At 37.1% G+C, this 18,679-nt stretch overlaps 2 protein-coding genes across 5 annotated transcripts; both read left to right on the top strand.

The window, feature by feature from the left end:
• Positions 1 to 168: 168 nt before the first annotated feature.
• LOC149610054 (chymotrypsinogen B-like) lies at positions 169 to 3,359 on the top strand. Of its 4 annotated transcripts, none has more exons than XM_089859885.1 (9): positions 169 to 413; positions 738 to 857; positions 1,746 to 2,102; positions 2,164 to 2,234; positions 2,307 to 2,355; positions 2,430 to 2,478; positions 2,550 to 2,788; positions 2,849 to 3,015; positions 3,083 to 3,359. In XM_089859885.1, exons 1-9 carry the CDS (start codon positions 320 to 322, stop codon positions 3,242 to 3,244), a joined length of 1,308 nt encoding a protein of 435 aa, XP_089716011.1. In that variant the 5' UTR covers positions 169 to 319; the 3' UTR covers positions 3,245 to 3,359. The 4 variants fall into 4 exon arrangements, with proteins under 4 accessions (XP_089716011.1, XP_089716010.1, XP_089716009.1 ...); XM_089859884.1 differs by having other exon boundaries at positions 738 to 1,388; XM_089859883.1 differs by having other exon boundaries at positions 738 to 1,388; positions 1,632 to 2,102.
• A 1,999-nt stretch (positions 3,360 to 5,358) lies between these two features.
• Positions 5,359 to 17,397, top strand: LOC149610053 (serine proteinase stubble-like). The gene is made up of 8 exons (XM_089859894.1): positions 5,359 to 5,592; positions 9,537 to 9,737; positions 13,964 to 14,587; positions 14,662 to 14,741; positions 14,996 to 15,102; positions 15,170 to 15,438; positions 16,475 to 16,629; positions 16,737 to 17,397. The coding sequence occupies exons 2-8, from the start codon at positions 9,623 to 9,625 to the stop codon at positions 16,893 to 16,895; spliced, it is 1,509 nt and encodes a 502-aa protein (XP_089716020.1). The 5' UTR covers positions 5,359 to 5,592; positions 9,537 to 9,622; the 3' UTR covers positions 16,896 to 17,397.
• The last annotated feature ends 1,282 nt before the right edge of the window (positions 17,398 to 18,679 follow it).

Here is an 18,679-nt window from a genome sequence, read left to right as displayed (position 1 = left end):
TTATCTTGAACTCTAGGATGACCCTTGAAACTGGCGTCGTAATAAACTTCATTTACCCATCATTCCTCTGTATACTAAAGGCTAAATCCAATACTTCAGTTCAACCCTACTCTTTCGAATCTTGGCCCTAAACCTCGTTATCTCTATTCTGATTATCTTTTGTACCCTTTTCGTTACCCCTTGAAACCCACTCTTTACCAACCGATAGTGTACATTCGATATTTCCACAAACATTCCTTCTCCATTCCCTGTCCCTATCTCGTTGCCTACACAGAGAGAAAGAAAACTTTCAAAGAATAAACACTCGTTGTCGGCGACCATGACTCGCTTGACATTGCTACCCTCGATTTTATTGATTTTTACCTTGTTTGCCGTCTTTCAAGACGACGGACTCGCTCAAGGCCAATACGAAGGTGAGTCCAATAAATATTTCATTTAAACTCTAATATTTAAATCTCAGTTTTAAATTCGGCCCTTAAAAATTATCCGATAAAAGTGGTTTTACCACGCCACGTACTGATTTTTGGAGAAATCTCAAATAAAAGCCGCATTGTAAAGTTTGCAGTCTAAAGTCCCATTTTTGTGGCCATTTTAGGAAAGATTTAGCGAAATATATGCTACAGATTTTAAAAATAAAACTTGCTTGGTTTCTGTACTAAAGTTTGATTGATTAGTTACTGGTGTTTATAATGAAACTTAACTAAATTGTGTTTTAATACGTCAATCTATTAATACAGAAGAAAGCTATGGACCACCAGGCCACCGAAGAAGACAAGGTCATCCTCACGGAGGTCCCCCTGGTCGCAGACCACAAGGAGGCGCGAGACCCATGGACGTCGTATTTCCCGACGAGATAGGTAGGCAAACAGGGCAGTCGGTTGAGGCTATTGCCAATGTGGGCAATATAGAATCCAATCCTACAAATAGTAGTATTAGAGATATACAACCCAAAAGTCCGGATTCCGATATATCGTCTTTAAAAGTACCCGACTCTGACATATCGCCTTTAAAAGTACCCGAGTCTTCGAGTACTGATACCAACGGAGAGGCTGATCCCGATCAAATTGATACGCGGATTTTTAGCGGATCTGGAGGGCTAAATTTCTTAACCGGGGCCGTCAATGCGGCTGCCGGAATTTTGGGAATTCCGTTAAATATAGAATCAGTCAATCCTTCCCTAACGACGCTGCAGGATGGAAATTACGCCATATGTCGAGCACCAATGGGCATGAGAGGAAAGTGTATCTTCGCTAGAAACTGCATGTATCGATTGTTTGCTCAGAGCGAACAGTTGTTTGCCAATTACGCTTGTACCATTCAACGTCAATTCGAATCTTACGTGGGTATATGCTGTCCAGAAATGTATATTAGGCCATCGCAAAATCAGGGTGGGTACGCTCAAGGTGTGAATTACGGCGGAGGTAGTACCGGTGTCGGTGGATATGGCTTCCAAGGATTATATCCGGAAGCCTATAGTCCGGGTTACTCTTACCCCGCTGTTCCGGATAACCCCTTTTTTCCCAGAGCCCCTTACGGAAACCAAGGGACCTACAGACCAGGTACCACCGATACCGGTACTCAACCGCAGAGGGAAAGGGATGAGGCTGATAACACGCCCAATTCTAACACAGGAGGTTATCCAAACACGGGGAGTTACCCGAATTACGGGGAAAACGGAGGACTAAATGTCCCCCCGCAATACGGTGGTCAACGACCACAAACGTATCCCAATGTTTACCCACCAGAGAGACCCAACGGAGGACGGCCTAACACCGGAGGAGGTGGAGGATGGAATCAAGGCAATGGCAACAGTGGATGGAATCAAGGTGGTGGAACCGGCGGATGGAACCAAGGAAACGGCAACGCAGGATGGAACCAAGGTAGACCACACGGTAACGGGAACGGCGGTAGGCCCAATGGTGGAAGACCTCACGGAAATGGAGGCGGCGGTGGAAGGCCTCACGGAGGTGGAGGTGGTGGAAGACCACATGGAAATGGAGGAGGAGGTAGGCCAAATGGTGGAAGACCTGGTGGACGACCCAGACCTCCTCAAAGACCTTGGACGGATGACGAGAGACAAACCTCCGCTGCCTTATACGATGGTAAGTATCTAATGAGCTTCTTTAGTATCCGGGCCGTATATATTTATTAGTTTTTCAATAGGTTGCGGAGTTAATTTCAAAACCAGGATTGTCGGCGGGGTTCAATCCGAACAAGAGCAATGGCCTTGGATGGTAACTTATATGGGTTATTCTAAATGCCCATTTTTATCGTTGCTAGAATAATCGTATTTCTTCATCCAATAGGGCGCGCTTTTAAGACCATCTGACATGAGGCAACCCTTCTGTGGCGGAGGTGAGTTTGCTTTGAAAGTAATTTACTGCAATTTGGTCAACAGTCAACTTATTTAAATTATCTTCTCCGCCTAGCTTTGATTAACGAGAGATGTCTACTGACAGCCGCTCACTGTACCAACGGGTGAGGTTTCAGACCATAACTGGTACATTTAGAATCGATTTAGTTAATCCTTGGTGCCTCTACTTCCTCAGAATGAGCGCAAAAGACATTAATGTTCGACTCGGAGAATATGATTTCTCCAGAACCGATGAGGACGAGCACCAAGATTTCACAGTGTCACAAATTAAGCAACACGAAATGTACGACAAATCTACCAATCTCAACGATGTTTCTATACTGATATTGGACAGGCCGGCTCGTATCGGCGACGACGTCACACCCATCTGTTTGGCTGACCCAAAGGAATGGGTAGCGGGAAAACAAGCTACTGGTATACGTTGATACTTTATCCCTAATTAGAATTTGTTCCAATGAAATGTATATCGCACAGTTGCGGGCTGGGGAACAATGTCCTATGGTGGAAGCACTAGTCCTGTTCTAAGACACGTTACCGTTCCTATATGGAAGAACCCAGAGTGCTACGAGTCTCTGAAGAAAAATATTACCAGGAACTTCCTTTGCGCCGGAAACCCATCAGGTGGACAAGATTCTTGTCAGGTTGTGGCAGAGATTAATCTTAATTTAGTAATTAAAGTGTTAACTTAATTTTAACAATGATATACAGGGTGATTCCGGAGGACCATTAATGTTCCAGGACCAGGACAATCGTTGGCACGTCATAGGAATCGTTTCGTGGGGTATAAGATGCGCTGAACCAAACTCCCCCGGAGTGTACTCGAGGGTAGCGAGATACTTGCCCTGGATTATTGAACATTGCAAGGCTTAAAAAAAAACTTTAAACGACACACAAATATTTCGTGCCAAAGCCAGAAGATGGATTGTTTTAACTATTTTAAGTGTTATTTAGTTTCAATGCAATAAATTCATTTAGAAATCTCGAATGTCGTGCCAACTGCAACAACAATTTAACTAATCATAAAAATTTAATCTAGTTCCTCCTTTGAATTTCACCATTAGTAGAATACCTCAATGTTCGTTGTCCGAATCTGGTGGAATCTTTAGAGTTCTTCTACACTACACATCTTTTTGCTATTTTGTACATCATGGCCTGATAGTTAAATCATTCATAAGATGAGTGAAACCTCATCTACCTTACTATTTGCTGCCGCGTGTCGAGAAATTCCTGTAAGAAGTATATCACCTCAAATCATAAATATTTGAAATCACGTTGCCACACTCTTTACTGGCGTGGACGAAGGAATTCCCCTTTTTACAAAAAGTGTACGATATAAACATTTTCTCACGTTTAACTTACTATATTCTTGACCGTGTTCACAAAATACTGCAAACTGATCTCAGGATTGAAATAAAGTTTTTTTACCACCACATTTTACTTGCTTTTAACTATCTTGCTACGAAACGTCTCCTATAATTATTAATTTTCACGTTAAACCATTTTATCTTCTTAATTTATGTCAGGCTTATCAAAAACACCCTGTATAAGGTTAAATTATTTCACTATATATTTTTAAAAAAATTATTATGACACCGTTTTACCTTTTCAATATCAAAATGACCTTTATACTCTACAAACGATTAGAACCATGGCAAATTAATAATTAATATTTCACGGATTCCTTCATTATTTCAAGTTAATTTACACTATACCTACTTTTAACAATAAATTCAAGACGCAAACTTTAAGAACTCTTGTATTCTATTATGATTAACCCTAAGGTTTAAAAACAGCAACGAAAACTAAAACATTTAATCGTCACCCGAATTCATTCAATTAAAGAAAAATCCGATAAAATCACTATAATTAAGAAACTATTCCAAACATTTCTTATTCCTTCCTTCCTAATTGAACACACCGCGCGTTACGCTAAGATAGTGACGATTCCGTGACCTACATGATGATGATAATGATGATAGAGTTGCGAGCTGGCAAGAGATTTCCTGCAGGAGAAAATGTTTTCCCACGCGCTGATCCCTAATGACCGAGCAATAAACCAGTATTAAGAAAGAATACTATAATTTATCTAATACATTTCTCTATTGTCCGCTTGTAGCCATCTAAAGTCGCGTTCGTGTAACGGAACCAACCGTAAGTTTTAAGCAACTTGTAATAGGAATAATGTACATGTACAGGGTGTTGCAGTCTAATCTTATGTACGATTTAAAATTGATTTCTCTTTATGAACGTGAAAATCATAAGTTTATTAGATATGTTCCATAAGTTTGTCGCTGGTTATAAACTGGAGCTTGTCATGAAGTGACGTAGGTCATAGATTTGAGGTAAAGAGACGACGCCTGGTGAGGCGCTATCAAAGGCTTAGTAATACAGACTAAATAGGAAGATGGACTGAAAAATTAACCACCGAGTGTAGGACTTCAATTCTCGCTTGTCGTTCTCGAACTAGCTCTCACTAAGTTGGTCTCTAGCATTACGAAGTATAGTGTCATACTTATGAAACATATCTTATAAGCTTATGGAAAAATTCATTTTGGCCAGGGGATGGACTTCTTTTTAAGGATGAAAATGAGACTATATATATTTGATTCCTTTAAACACCCTGTATGAAAACTGGTACATACAAGATTAAGTTTATGTATGGTAATAAAATATAAAAATTTTCTCCGTCTCTTGGCTTCAGGCGTGGCGCGATCAGCTGTCCCGAAAACGTGTCAGATTCGGTCATCGGTGTAAACGTGTAACGGCAATATTTTTTTCCACCCCTTGTATAATAATGTTTTTCCTCCCCCATAACTTCCTAGGATTCTTACTTCTCCTCCAATCAGATTCTAACTTATTTAAAAAAACACACAAGCTATTCCTAGACACGCTACACTTTTTTTTCTCGTCGGACTTTGAAAACTTTTTTCCTAGTGATTTTTTACAATGGTTTTATAAAGAAAATTCACGTTCCACGGACTGCGGGTGGAAATCTTCGCGTTCCGCTATGATTTTCGAGATTACGGGAACTTGGAAGCCCTGAATTATGTCTGTAACTTCGTTTTAATAATAAACAACGCCAGCGATTAACGGCAATGGAGACGATCAGTGCTTGAATAACAACGGATGGAAACCCTGAGGAACGATAGCTTTAAATACCCCGTTCACTCTGGATCAAATTACCAGCAACTTTCTCGTTCCAACGCCAATGAGATTGCGTAAGTTCATCTTTTAAAGGGAGGGTGAAATTAAAATTGGAGTAGATCTGATGGCATTCGTACATCGTCCTTTTTTAAAAAAAAGAAAACATTACATTTTCTGTGCCTAACATTCGTTAACAGTCTCCAAAGTGAAAATCTTAGCCCGTTATAGGTTACTTTAACTAAATGGTCCATTCGGTTTCATCTTTGATATTAAGAGACTAAAAAAAGGTTGCGTCAATGTTATCAGAAGTAACATAATAACTGGACGTAGTAAAATAATAGTTTCAGTAAGTCCCTAGCATTACGAAGTATAGGTAGCGTCATACTTACGGAACACATCTTATAAACTTATGGTAACAGTCAAACTCCATGCCGGAAGATGTGTACTATGAATTATTAAATACAGAAGGTCGCACGTACTGATGTACACAAGTGTTATTCGCAATATTAGCAAATAAAATAATGGATATAACCCTTTTACATACTAACTGTATGTTTTCTTGCCCCTTAATATAAACGGTGATAGCCACACGTTTATAAGAGAAATTAAAATATTTTTTATCTTTTTTTTGGTTCTGCAGCGGAGAATGATTTAATTATTATTTGCACGCCAATATCTCGTATCTAGAAATTCCAGTTTCTCGAAATATTCTTCGCCCTAAAGGCTAAATAAAATAAAACTTTTTTTTTTAATTTTAAATTTGTGGAATTGGCCGCGACCTTCTTCCCAAATTACTCCTTTATTAAAAAGCGGCGGTGCTGTTGCTATTCGCCCAAGTGCAGCTTGGGAAAATAATTTAATTCGAGAAGCGTTAACTGTACGGTAGTTAAGTAATAAATCCTTCTTCATGAACTCTGGCCAAAATAACTTCGCTATAAATTTCAATGAAACTATTAAGAGCATAATGGAAATTAAGAATATATGCTCCATATTCATAAAAAAATAATGACAAGATTCTATCCAAATGCCATTCAGAGATATCACACTAAATCATTAACAACCTGGGCGATAAAAATTAGGGTATTCTTCATTTGGGATTATAATTAAATATTTAAAAATCTTAATAGATTATTAAATTAAAAAAAACCCTCTAAGGAACTGAGGTAAGACCATTTCAAAGAAAAAATTAATGGTCTTGAAGTTGCAATGATAAAGAATTAAAACTATAGTTTTAATTGTTCATTGTGATTAAAGTGCTACCTTACTTAAGTCTTCATGACTTGAAGGTGCGAGTTTCAACGACAGGACTCTAGAAATTTAAAAGCTGATGGGGAAACGCTTTGAGGGTATCATGCATAAAATTAGTTTAAATGTAACGGTACCAAATGCGTGTACGTTGACATACACCATTTTATATCCCTCATGGTTACTTGGTCTCCCTTAATTTTCGCTGGACTAATCAAAAACACCCTGTTTATTTTCATGTAGACTAAATTAAGAACACAATCCGCTCCGAGGAGCTAACCCGTCTCTATTAAAACATTCCAATGGCGTTGTAACACCAGTACGTAACCCCGTATAGGAATTCAGCTAATGTTACGACTAACCCAGTCTACCCGCATGCGAAAAAGTTATATTTCAAAAAACAATTAACCGTTGTCCATAACCCGTAGACTTATAATCCTTGCTCAAATAACAACGTATCCTCTTAACAAAATTACGCATTGAAATTCAAGTTTAAGTATGCAATTATGAAAAACCAATTTAGTCTACAAGTTTATAGGCGACCGGAAAAAGCGTCATTTGACATTAGTCTCTTTTTTATTTCTTCTTAAAAATAATAAAGCCCATTGTTTAGAAGTTTGTGACATTGGGCCGAGTCAACCCCGGAAGAGTATAAATGATAAAGAGGAGATAAAAAATATTATTTCACCTTGATGTCATTCACTATTGTTGTCCTAAAACCCTTTCAGTATAATTGTATCTTCCGGAAATATATTCGAAACAAAATGATCTCCCAGACAACGGCTTATTTAGTATCATCAATAATTTATTCAGATTTCCCAAGAATAATAATAATAAAAAACTTTATCTTAAAGTTAAAGTTCAACTGACATAACATTATGCCTTAAAAGAACGGCCTTTTTCTAAATATAAAAGAATAAATATTAAAAAAAAATATATGATTTCATATTACAATTAGTATTTGATTAGTCTGAAAAAAGAGGAGTACTGTGCCACCATTGGTTTAGTGGCGTCTGCTAGCTCGAACCTTCTTCAATTGACAATTAACAGTTCTATATTCAAGGATAATTCCCTAAAATTCACGATAACACGGTGTCAAAAATAATTTCTCGGATGCGTAAGACTTTTTCTAAGAATGGGAAAGAAGTAAGCGGAGACACATATTTAGATGACTAGATATTACGTTCAAAGATTTGATAAGGCGATAAAGAATGGTTACAAAAAGTCAGTCACGAGATAAGAGTCCCAATGTGTTTCCTGGGTTTTTGCGCTCTCTGTCTGTAAATAACCCGTTATCTTCTCACCTGAGCTATTACTGATGAGCAATCATCTATTCCAAAATAACATTTAAATTTTTTTCATATTCAAAAAAAAATTAAAATTAAAACAATGTTGGTTCGCATATTGAAATTTTCCAATTTCAATCTCCGACAAATATTTTTGAAGAATTTTTTAGACTTGCAAACAGTCGTTAACCTTTATATAAATATAACGTTAGTTCGACGTACTACAACCCTTATTCTAGACTGAAACCCATACGTACAGTTTTAGCTTTAAACTCATTTCCCGACTGTTAACGCGCAAAGAAAAGAAAGAAATTTGACAAACAACAAACACGGATAAAGGATGTAATAAAAAATAACCGTTCCTTTGTCCGCATTTGACCAAGTCCAGCGTCCAAAGTACATGTCAATGGGCGGGAGACAAAGGAGAGGGGACAAAAGTGAGAATTCATTTTACTTTAGCAAAATTAAGTTGCAACGAAAAGTGAATATGTTTTGTACGAAACTCATTTGGCGTCAGGGTACGCGTGACAAAATGAAATGAGCTATGTTTCGCGTTTTCTTTTGATAAGAAGATGATGATGGAAGAGGATGGTAGCGACGCGTTCAGCAGTGAAACATGAAAAGACGAACCATCCCCATCACTAACAACGGAAGTCTATTATTTGAAGTAAATTAAATTAAAGCTCCGTAGTTTTTTATACGATTCGGTTTAGTAACCTTGCTCCAAATGTAAAATGATGTTGGGAAGAATTACCCTGCTTTGTGGTACACTTCTCTCGAAGAGAATTATTATATACTGCTGGAAATCATCTATTTAACCCAAAGTACGCGGGTCGTTTTTCCAAGAAGAGCGTTGGCCGAGCTCACCCAGAATTTGTGTATTGTCAAGGGTCTACAAACTTTAAGTAATGGATTTTGGTATCCTAGATAGAAAGTGCGGGCAAAGCTCCTCCCGCTACATTTACAGTTTTCCTATTCTCTCTGGGCCGGATTAAAAATTCGTAATATTTTCACCAAATCAAATAAAGCGTGGCAGATTGTATGGAAATCTAGAAGAAAGAATTCCCCTGGAAAATAAAAGCGGGATACCTGGAGTAGAACCGATATTTAGGGAGAAGAAAAAAGATAACGGAGAAGATTGGAGAAGGGGGTCGCGGCCGGGGGGATCAATTTGCGCTAAAATGGGTGTAGCCCGCCAGCGCTCGTTCTGGGCAAAGTGGGTCAGCTAGACGGGCGAGTGAGAGGGTCCCGTTTTTTCGGCGAAATACTAGATAGTAGAGTCTGCCCGATTCATCGACATCGACAGAGAGCCAAATTTCTGCTCCATATAACGCGTCTTCTCGAGCGCGGTACACTCGGACGAATCGGGAGCGAGCGAGAAAAATACTTCTTAAGCTCGCGAATTAAAACCACGCGCACCCTAAAGTCTTCGGACATCGCCAGAACTATGGATTTACCGACTCTTTGCTTCGTCCCCGAATCTCTAGGGTCCCCGAGACGCTGACCAGCGGGCGGTCGAGTGCCGGTCACCCGTCCAGCCACCCAACCACCGTCCGGAGTCCAGTCCGATGTAATGGGCGCCTCCTCCCGTACGGTCAACGGATCGAGGAGGAAGTCAGTCGACGCCACAAAGGTCAAAGGTCAACTCCTCTCCCTACTTGCCATCTTCTCTCTTCTTGTCGCTCAAGGTAAGACTTAGTTCGTCACTCTCTTACCCGAAGTCACTATAAACCGAGGGGTTAATACTGAGGCATCAAACTGTCCTTGGCCAAACCCTTAAGTTCTAAGATCCTACCCATGAAACGCGAGCTAAGACTACGATAAAACGTAGCTTCCGGGCCGGGCCATGGTTACAAAACTTTAATATGGTTAATTGGCAATCAATTCAGTGTCTACAGCGTATGCCCTCAATGTAAAATTAACATGGTACCTCTTTCTATCTTTGTTACAATAAGTTCTACTCCGGTTTCCAGGAAATATCTTAAAAAAAAAAAAAAGAAAATAAAGATTCAAGATTGAAAGAAACTTACTTAGCGGGTGTATAGAACACTGTAGCCTAATAATCAGGCTTGAACTAAAAAGAGATATACCGACAATGACTACAATTAAAGGCTATTTAGGACACAACACTATTCGTATCGTGGCAGTGATTTGTGTCCGAAAACTAGAATATTTACCTCGAGGCCACGTTTTACCAGACTATTTTTCTTTTTTTAATTTGCTCGTATTTAAATTTCGTACTATACAAAGCTATTCAAACGGCTATGGAGGTAGGCCACGAGATTGAGCTCAAGTTCTAGTTCAAGGCTAGTGCTAGTCTCTAGATATTGGATATAAAAAAGTTTAAACGACTCGCCATATACTAATTTAAAATCTTCGCGTGAAAGAAGCTCGTTTAATTTAAGAACATAAATAATAAACAATAATGAATGCTTTTATCTTAAACCTTAAATAGTAAAAAAATCGATTAGATAAATTTGACAAGAAAGCTCGATTATAACCACCCGGAAGTTAAAGAGGACTATGTCCCGCTCACATTTAGATTAAAAGATATTCTTTCATTTTTTTCCCGAGTCGCGGCGCGGTTTAGATTAAAGTCATGAAATTAGGACCAAGTAAACATTGGGAAAGCCTATATTTAGAGATTTTTTAGTGCCTGTATGTTAGAATTATAAAACAAACAATATTTGGTTCGGGCGAAAATCGTGAACGTTGTGACATACATATGAAAACGATCTCTTCCAGCATCTTTAGAGAGTTTAGTGGATGTAATAACATAACACACCTGTGTGGTGGTGGTGGTGGTGGTAAATGGGCGAATGTTAAAAAAGAGAGAGAAAAAATAAAGGTCAACTCTCATAATCTAGTAACACAGATTCTATATTCAATAGAAAATACACAAAACTCGTTTTTAGGGAAATTTAAGAAGAAAAAAAAATGTGTATTCCGAAATTGATATTTTTATCAATATAGAAAAATAAAACCGGCGTTAAAAGGGAGTATGAAATATTATGGAGGATATAAACCCCCAACTATATCGTGGTTCATAAAATTGATTACAGAAACAACTTCAGCATTTCTTCAAGTTGAATTTGAATTTCAATATACTACAGCATAGTCTACTAATTTATTTCTCCATGTTGACGAATCGTTAATAGCAATGGAAAACAATATTAATACATTTTAGAAATACACCCTTGAAGCGTGTGCAGTCTGCATATGCGCAACCCAACACAACTTCATATTGAAGTTAAGATACTTCACCAAAATTTTACTATCAGCTTTTAAGATACTTCCAAATTCTCTAAAAGTCTGAAAATAATTTTCTTTAAATAGAGAAATACTTTAGAGAAGCTTTGTTCGTAGAATCTGTTAACTAAACACTTTGAGCTTCACCACATGGGGAAAACGCCATAAGATTGCACTTAAAAGTATTTTAAGCCTGAATTTGAATATTTGATGTGTTCACCTTCTCTTTAAAGCGAATATAAAAATCTTCGTCTATTCTGATTAGACGACTATAATTTAGGGCAAACTGAATTTATTATGGCGCGTTTGAAGCGTGGAATAAAAATATATACATAAAATAAAAACAGAAAAATAAGAAAGATATAAAAGATGGGTAAAACCAGGTGAACCGTAACTTAAGTTAAAAGTTATATTGCATCGAAACATCCCATAGCTATCTTTACACATCTCTCTCTCTCTCCCTCTCTCTTGAGTCTGAGTTGAAGCTCATTGCTCATTATGTTTAACATTTATTGATGTATTTTGAGCACAAAAATAAAATTAAAACTGAGATGATTCGTTAAGTAATTAATACAGTTTTGTAAGTGATCAATAAGCAACAGGGTCAGATTCCGGGTAAATTGGTTTGGCGCGTCGATGACGATATATGGGTCAGACTCTTTAAATATCGATCAACATAAATCGAGCGGAAAATAGTGACTAGAACTAATTAGTATAGAATCTAGTGTTTTACACGTGCTGTTGACCCCATAGTGATATGCAAAACCAAAGAACAATAGGAAACAATAATTTAATAACGTTACAATTTAACTAAACTGAAGGTCGAGTTATATCATTTGATAAATATCTGATACGCAATCTATATACCAGAAGAGGACTAAGAGGTCAATATTTATGGCACTTCCGGTGAATCATTAACCCCGAAACCTTAATTATGATTAAAAGAGAGTAAACTATAAGTTTAATTTCGCAATTTCGGGCAACTTATGCGATGAAGCTCTGTTTTGTAAACAAACACACGTATATCTAACTCTCTCTTTCTATTAATTCAAAATGATTCGGGTATTTTATTTACTACATATTTAAATGCAACGTGCGTTGTAATTTTAGCCCTGCATCTTATTTAATTATTTGTAGCAATGATATAAGCTTAAAATTTTCCTTGAGAATGTAACTGGACTGAAAATTTAATTATTTTAAGCTGCCAATAATTTTTGACGAAATCCACGATATAGCCAAATAAATATTTCCGTGTATATAACAAACCTTAAAAGTAACATGGATATATTTACAAAATTAAAATTATTTTAGTTCGCTTTGGAAAGTACTCTTAATAGGATACCGATATGTGACTTATTAGGTCAAGAACCCGAATTTAATAGTCGTTAAATACTCGACCAAGAGTGAAAACCATTTCTTGCAGATGAGAGAGAAAAAACCCACTCCACCCAACTTTCCAATATTTACCATGAATATTCCGAGACTATTTAAAATAAATATGAATAGAAAAAGCTATGATGTTCATTTACGCGTAATATCATCCTATTTACGATGACGAAAAAAGAATTCTTTTGTTAAATGAATATTCGTTTTCCATGGAGGACTAAAAGGGTCGGTTGCTGCTTGACTCGCTTCGACATTGAATGTATCTTTTTAATGTCGCCTAATGTCATTCCACCGTTACGGCGAACAAACTATTACAATTCGCGATAAAAATGAGATCTAAGAAAAATGAGATTTGTGGATTTTGAGGTTTTCTTTTATGATTCTCCCCCCAACCACTAACCCCCCAAATCCGGGATACGTAATTCTTAGAAAACGAAAAAAAAGAAAATAATACGAGAAATTGGTTTGAGAGATTCGAATCTCCATCGTTATGGTTTCCCTCCCTCATACAAGCAAGCAGAATCAAGGTTTTAATTTTTTTTCCCTGCAAAGACCTTCTATTTCGCTATTTAAAGCAAGAGCTTAGTTTTGCGTAACTAATGGACATTTTATTGTCACGTTCCTTTATTTATAATAACCTTCTTAAACCTTAATTTCTTTCGCATAGACGACTAGCTAAAAATATCCGGGTTTTAATTTTTTTATTTTTCTTTCTATTATATAATATAATCGAACAATAGTGACACGATTCGACTACTTTATTTAAAAAACTGACAACTTTATTAGTCTCCATTATAGAGTATATATATTTTTTTTGTCTCAAGAACTGGTCTAGGTATAATACCACGAGGATGAGGAGGAAATGGAAGATGTCTTTTTATATCTATATATATATAGCGTGTCCCAGATTTCCGTTTTTTTGTAGGGCACGAGAAATTTATCTTTTACTTGCATGGAAGTATATTGGCACCTCGAGCTTTTCCTTAGTATTAATTTACAACGACATGAAATAGTAGCCGCTTAGTATATATACATTTACAAAGTATCTTGGGTACCCCAAAGGCATTTTACAGTTCAAAGTGATAAGGTTATTAAGAGTAATATCAGATATCAATTTATTGAAGTAAAACACGATGGATCTTCATGGTTGTCCCATTTTTATTTGATTTGTGTATACGATACCTTCAATATGTTATTTTTTTACGCATAATTTGTAGCTTGATGAAAAAATTATTTCATAAGTATTTATATTGATTTGAAATATCAACGTTTTTTCTAGTTGGTGCTATCAGAATTCGTCCCAGACCTTGTAATAATGATTTGGGAGAGTCCGGGACTTGTATGTTCGCCTTGGAGTGTCTCAACTCGGATGGAAAACACTTGGGTACTTGCAGAGATGACTTCTTCTACGGTTCGTGTTGCGCTTATCCCTCCGATTCCACCAACGCCGTGCAGGACATTGATGGCGAAAATATCAAACCCAACGAAATTCAGATCTTCCAGTCTTCCACAAAGACTACTACTACAACTACTACGACAACAACGACAACGGAAACGCCCACCACTACAACCAGGACCCCGGAAGTACCGGTGACGTCAACGTCCTTGCTAGTGGCTAGACCTCCCAGACCCCCTGTACCAGTCCAGCCCCCTTACACGATAAATAGATGGACGACGTTACCACCTTACACCTTTAGACCATTTCAACTCTTCAGGCCCCATCATAGTTCAATATTTTCCTTGGCAGCCAGACCCACCGTTCCCGTTGCGAGTGTCACCCAGTCCTCAACGTCTATAGAGACAACACCCTCAACGGTGGCTGAAACCAATACAGTTCCGTTGCCAACTACGGCACAGTTACTGCAGGAAGAGCAGAAAAAGAAACAAAAGCCGGAAGGAAGAGGTTTAAAACCCATTTTTTTTAATACTTTTGCGGTAAAAGGTGTGTTTCATTTACTAATTAACGAAATCTTTTAGGTTGCGGACTACCAACGTTACATCCACAAACCAAAGTCGTCGGTGGAAAAAACGCCGCGTTTGGGGCCTGGCCTTGGCAGGTAAATGATTTGATCTTCTGCCTCACGTAATACTCTGGGGTATATCGTAGTCAATTAGGAGTAGTTCAACAATTACTTTACTCAAGTTAAAAGGGGAAAAGCTAGTTTGATAAGTCAAAACCTGAGAACAGCTCCTAAGCCAACGTTAAAATAGAGATTAGTAAATCTTCTAAAAGACAATACGGGCTACAATTAGTTTCATAATACACATCAAAACTGTTAAACAATGTAATAATTAAAAGTAAAATTTAAAGGTTTCCGTTCGAAGAACGTCATTCTTTGGCTTCTCAAGCACCCACAGATGCGGAGGCGCTGTCCTCAACAAACACTGGATCGCAACAGCCGGTCACTGCGTGGACGAGTAAGTATTCTCTCTTCTTTATGTTCAATACAACATAAATTTAACTTCATCCGATCTAACCCTATAGCCTTCTGCTGTCACAAATCCGAATTCGTGTGGGAGAATACGATTTCGCCAGTCTCTTGGAGCCCTACCCTTACATCGAAAAGAACGTGGTCAAGAAAGTTGTTCACCCGAGCTACAACTTCTTCACGTACGAGAATGACCTGGCTCTGGTGAAAGTTGACGAGCCGTTAGACTTCGGGGCTCACGTGGCTCCTATTTGTCTACCGCCCAACACCGAAGATTTAGTGGGGAAAAACGCCACAGTCACCGGTTGGGGCAGATTAAGCGAAGGTTGGTTCACATTATAGTTACTTGGAAAAACCCGCTTTTGGGCTGGAAAGTATTTCGACGTAACCTAACGGGATTATTGAAACTTAGGGCGTTACGAGTTGTTCCCTTTCAATTTTACCAAAAAGAGTTAAACTTCCGTTTCGTGGGAAACGAGTAATATTGATGATGGGAGATAGGCGCGGAACTACGTAATCTTAACCTAAATATAACTCAATTTACGGGGAATTACCATAGTTTTTAAATTTAAACGGATTCCAAAATCCGGGAGTTTTGTTTTCTAACCATTTCAAAAAGTAGTTAGCTTTATGTCGATCTCCAAATAATAAAGCTGAGGAAAAAAATATTGAAATTTCGCGTTTTCTTCCGAGAAGCGCCCGAGAGAGCGAGAAAAAGCTTAGGAGGTTCAATGACACGCCGCTCCATTGACCCACACTCCGATTTATTTTATTAGTTTTTTTCTTTATATTTTATTTAAACGACAGTATTTATTATTCAAATGTGACTGGTGTCACCCGCAAATTAACATTACTTTTCAATTAAATTATACTTAATGTAAACGGTGTAATAGCCAGGCGACTGACAAAGTATATATCGTTATGTCTTCGATAAGTGCTAATTAACTTTGCTAAGATCAAACGTGCATTATAACCCCAAGTAAAACACCCAGGGATGTAATATAAACCTTGCCCACGTCTGTAAATAATTCGTGGAGCCAGAAACTTAGCGTAATATCTATCATAAGCTCTTAAGATATGTTCCATAAGTTAAACCCACAGTCAGGTGCTCAAAAATGATCCGCATCGATAGCCCTTGTTCTAATTACTACTTAGAATGGTCAAAAACAATATAGGCCTAGCTAGAGGGATTGAAAGTTAGCCTTTCCCCAAGGCATTATAAAAACACTGAGTTTCAGCTACCTACATTCAAGCTTCCACACTTTTTACTATATTCTCTTTGATGATTTGGTCACGTCATACTTCTAGTGTTTAAATTGTGAAAGCCTGTATTTAAAGCTAATTTTCGCTACTGTTTTTAGGAGGAATCTTGCCTTCCGTGCTTCAACAAGTGCAAGTGCCCATTGTAAGCAACGACAAGTGCAAGAACATGTTCCTAGCCGCTGGCAGACACGAATATATACCCGAAATTTTCATGTGTGCCGGACACGAAGAGGGCGGCCACGATTCTTGTCAGGTAAAGCCGTAATTACCTTAACAAAAAACGTCACGGAATGAGATGCATTTCTCTAGGTAGCATAATTATTAACTCTTTGATTTTTTTAAATCATTCCCTAATAATAGGGTGATTCGGGAGGACCTCTACAAGTTCAGGGCGAAGACGGACGCTGGTTTCTAGCTGGTATAATATCGTGGGGCATCGGGTGCGCCGAACCGAATTTACCGGGTGTCTGCACCAGGATATCAAAATTTAAAGACTGGATAATCAAAAACATTTCGTAGTGTGCCGATACGATATCGTTGACTGAATTTCAAAATAGAAGATTCCAAAGATACTTTTTTTAGGTCTTTTTTTAAAAAACGGATATTTGAACATTTTAAAATACCCATGTACATTTTTGAGAAATCAAAGTGAACAGTGCGCGCGTTTACTGTTATCGATTCGAAATTAAGAGACCGACGTTGATTGGATGGACTCAACTTCTCTCTTTTGTATTGACATTACTGCACGTGAGCACAAAAAAAAATTGTGTAGAAACACTAAAATTGTTCGAACTTTTATATATATACAGGCACGTGCACACCGCACTTGTATTTTCATAATTGATATTCAATACATAAATAGTCCACTAAAAACTAAAAGTTCTTGAACTATAGTTTAAAAACATTTATCCCAAACTTAAAAAAAAATGGGTTATAAATATTGTATTTTTAAAAAAATACACTTATTGTAATTTATTTACGATTTTATATGTAATTAAAAAATGGTTGATCCATTCTTTAAAATCAACTTTTGTAATTATTGTTGTTATTGGTTTGGTTTTTTAGTGCGTTTTTGGTTGTTTTCTATCTGTTCATTTTGTTATTTTGTAATTAATATATTTTGCTTTTCTAGTTTACAACGCACCAGGGTCCAGAGTCTTAGTAGGTTGTTGCTACATTGGAAAATATACTTACACGAAACGTTGATTTTCTCTAGAAAAATGTATAGCCCATCCTATTGTGTCAAATTCAATCATTGAGGTTTAAGGGATGCGCAATGCGTTAAAAAGGGGCGCGTCAAACACTAGGTTTTGAAACGGTTAGTGTTTCTATTTCCTGGAGTAGTGATTGGTCAGTGTCACGTGACTTCAATCTACGGAGATGCCTATGCCTATTCCCAATGCACTGATAAAGCTAGGAAATTAAGGCATGGTCAGTATAGAGCTCTATATGATGAAAAATAAGCTTGATATAGGCCCTGCCTTTACATAAAGCAGTGTATAGAAAATCAGTAATCTCGCAAATAGCGGACGAAAATTCTACCATTAAAAGATGACATTGGTCAATTAAATCAAAATTCCTAAATTCCTAAAGATGGCTGTACCTCACTAGCATCATGTACATCAAAATCAAACTGGTTTAAAACGAGTAACATTAAATTTTCCGCACGAGATAATAACGGAAATGAAATTGGGGGAAATAAAAATTCCACGGAAAAACTTGATTTGTTTTGTCATTTAAATTGCCCCTAATTACCACTAAACCTTGCCATACTTTAACTCCATCTATTCTACTGATTTTCTTAACCAGAATTATTTCAAAATTAAAAATAATTTAAAACGTTATTTTAAATTTGATAAAACAAAAACAATTCCTCAAATATACTTATATAATTTAGTAAAAAATGTGCAAAAAGTTTAACTACTAATTTCGAAACACGGCAATTCAAATTTCGTACGTTATTTTCCGATCCGAATATGATTAATACGACACTATTAAATTCTAGAAAAAGGTGACGTAGCTTAAATAATAATAAAAATAAAACTTTAATCAAATCTTCCACTTATAACGAGTGAATAATGATATTGAAATAAAAATATTACTCAACTTCAGAGCGGGGATTATACTTTTATAGCTAATCTGAAAAAGAAATCATTGTGGAAATAGCTCATGCAGTTTTTCTAATTAATTCTCTTGCTCAAACATTTTGAATCTGTCGGCTATATAAGAAAGGAACTTTTTTTTCATTTAATAGTCATAATAAATTAAATATAGTTAGATACTTTGAAGAGGTCTTTGAACTT

This window comes from Phalangium opilio, unplaced genomic scaffold (assembly GCF_054372755.1).
Source record: "Phalangium opilio isolate 3A_F unplaced genomic scaffold, DU_Popi_V2 ptg000344l_1, whole genome shotgun sequence".
Lineage (NCBI taxonomy): Eukaryota > Metazoa > Arthropoda > Arachnida > Opiliones > Phalangiidae > Phalangium > Phalangium opilio.
Note: the sequence above shows the minus strand (reverse complement) of the source record. Positions and strands in the feature narration are given on the sequence as shown.

Excerpts from the sequence above, each read along its gene's own strand:
- LOC149610054 (XM_089859882.1), top strand. The coding sequence starts at position 320 with ATGACTCGCTTGACATTGCTACCCTCGATTTTATTGATTTTTACCTTG. Across the intron at positions 2,235-2,306 it reads AAGAGCAATGGCCTTGGATG|GGCGCGCTTTTAAGACCATC; the intron begins GTAACTTATATG and ends TTCATCCAATAG. Across the intron at positions 2,356-2,429 it reads GCAACCCTTCTGTGGCGGAG|CTTTGATTAACGAGAGATGT; the intron begins GTGAGTTTGCTT and ends TTCTCCGCCTAG.
- LOC149610053 (XM_089859894.1), top strand. The coding sequence starts at position 9,623 with ATGGGCGCCTCCTCCCGTACGGTCAACGGATCGAGGAGGAAGTCAGTC. Across the intron at positions 14,742-14,995 it reads TTGGGGCCTGGCCTTGGCAG|GTTTCCGTTCGAAGAACGTC; the intron begins GTAAATGATTTG and ends TAAAATTTAAAG. Across the intron at positions 16,630-16,736 it reads GCGGCCACGATTCTTGTCAG|GGTGATTCGGGAGGACCTCT; the intron begins GTAAAGCCGTAA and ends CCCTAATAATAG.